Genomic DNA, 2,315 nt, shown 5'->3' with positions numbered 1-2,315 from the left:
AATGATGCAGGCCCTTGAAATGCAGCAAATGTAGGACACAGGGTTATTCATAGCAACAGTGTTTATTCATTGCAGAAGCCATTTCATGTGTTATCCATGCTCATTGTATTAAATTAATTTAATCAAAACAATAATTAAACTAGGCCTATGTATTTCTGTAGCATGGAGCCATCACAAGAACCGGGCCCATCAAGTTTGCCGACAAGATTGCCGCCTGAACCATCTGCAGCTGCTACTCAGGATAGCCTGGCGGATAAAACACCATTCCCATCCAAAGCACCTGCTCTGTCAGCATCCCTGCAGGAGAGAAGATTGCAACTCACAATTGATGTGTTTGAACAACAAAAAAAAGTCCTTTCCCTTCAGGAGGAGTACTACCGCCTTAAAATTGAACACCTAAAAAATAAACCATTTACAGATTGTGTTCTGTGTCTTGCATTTAACAATTGCAGGTGATGTGCAGTAAAACTGTGGTAGTTCTTAATACCATCACAAGTTCTCAAATGACATGGGGCTACAGCTTGACTGAAATGTAATTTGTGAAGTTTGCCCTGTAAGGCAGTCCACTCTGGGCTAGGTTCCCCTGTGGAATGTGAATATCTTCTTCACCACCATCCTCATCGTTGTCTTCATCCTCATCCTCATTGCCATCCTCCAGAGGTTCTGCAATCTGTCTAACCTTGCAAATATTGTGTAATATTGCACAGGCTATGATGACTTTGCTGACTTTTTCAGGCCTCAGCCGCACCTCTCCGTGGAGAACATGAAAGCGCCTCTTAAGCTGGCCTATGCCACGCTCCACCACTGCTCTTGTTGTCTTGTGGGCCCTACAATAGAATACAGGACCTTTCATTATTTGATGGAAATATTGCACTACTTGGATGCTCTAACATATTGCTTGCATTTCATTTCCATGATTTTTGTATTGTTTGGCTTACCTGTTATAGTTTAGTTGGGGCCCTTGGCGTGGCTGGAGGTAAGGTGTAAGGAGCCATGGTTTGCATGGGTAGCCACTGTCCCCTAACAAGTGGCAATTAGCTGGCACATAGCGTCTCTCAAAAAGCTGTCTGATGCCACTCTCGGAGAGCATTCTCGCATCATGTGTGGAGCCTGGCCATTTAGCCACAATGTCCAAAATCTTACAGGCCGCATTGAAAACTATTTGCACATTGATGCTGTGGAAATTCTTCCTGTTAACAAAGACAGCCTCGTCCTCTGATGGCGCAATTATTCTCACATGTGTTCCATCAATTACACCCACAACGCCAGGGAATCCTGCAATGTCCATAAATGCCCTTTTATGTGTGTGTAAAGTGCGAGCATCCAGCGGGAATGAAACAAATTGTGTCACAATATTAGGTTGTGACAAAGCTGTCAGTGTTTGGGTGATGACTCTGCTGACGGAGGATTGGGACAGACCCAAGTCATCACTGCTGCATTGTTGCATTTTCCCTGTTGCCAAATACCTCAGGGTTGTGATTACTTTCTTCTCCGGTGTAATAGTGTTGTGGCGTCGAGTTGGTGAAGTAATTGCATCTCTAAGGAGATCCACCACAAACATGATTCCTGCACGATCCAATCTGTAGCGTCTCAATAATTCCCTGTCATCCAGTGTTTGCAGGACATCTCTCCTGCCTCCTCTGTTGGCCATTTTGTGCAGCTGCTTAGGGGAACTCCTAAGCCACTAAAAGTCCTCTTCCCTGCTCTTAGCAGATCTCGCTTTAGGAGCCCTTTTAAGCACTAGGAATCTTGAGGAATAGCTTTTATATTAACTGGGATTTTCGTGTCACTTTTAGGGGAAATTCTAAGAAAACGTCATGACTCTGAGAATTTTCTTAGAATTTGGCCGCTAGGAGCCACTTTTTGCACAAAAATTCTTTAGGGATACGGGCCCTGATCTCTTCACCCAAGAACAGACGGGCGGACAATCCCAATAGTGTCCTCTCTTATTGGCTCTCAATAGCCCAAAACCGGCTCACAGCACGGCCTCCTCGTCCACGTGATATCTCAAAATTCTCTAAATTTTAATCATGTTGCATTTACCACAGAATCAGTCATCCACCTATGCTTTATCCACCCCACTTATTTATCGCTCCCCGTCTCTCAACCTCTTCCACCCAGACAGCCTTAACAAAATAAAAATATTGAAAGATAAAAATAAAGAGTATAATTAAAAATACAAATAACAACAGGGTTAAATTGAAACATATAAATTAAAATGCAAGCAGTTCGGACAAAGCACGTACAGTGGTACAGTGCTCATTCAGTAAATGCACAGCTAAACAGATGTGTTTTGAGTCTGGATTTGAAAGTGG

The 2,315-nt window shown here is 43.3% G+C and overlaps 1 protein-coding gene across 1 annotated transcript; it reads right to left on the bottom strand.

Annotated features, from left to right (window-relative positions):
• Positions 1-514: 514 nt before the first annotated feature.
• Positions 515-1,651, bottom strand: LOC307136037 (putative nuclease HARBI1; the record flags this gene model as incomplete). Its single annotated transcript, XM_079832783.1, has 2 exons — positions 515-827; positions 939-1,651. 2 exons carry the CDS (start codon positions 1,649-1,651, stop codon positions 515-517), a joined length of 1,026 nt encoding a protein of 341 aa, XP_079688909.1.
• Between the last annotated feature and the right edge of the window lie 664 nt (positions 1,652-2,315).

The sequence above is a fragment of the Gobio gobio genome, assembly GCF_949357685.1.
Source record: "Gobio gobio genome assembly, chromosome: 13".
Classification (NCBI taxonomy): domain Eukaryota; kingdom Metazoa; phylum Chordata; class Actinopteri; order Cypriniformes; family Gobionidae; genus Gobio; species Gobio gobio.
The sequence above is the reverse complement of the archived record's forward strand: the minus strand, read 5'-3'. Positions and strand labels throughout refer to the sequence as shown.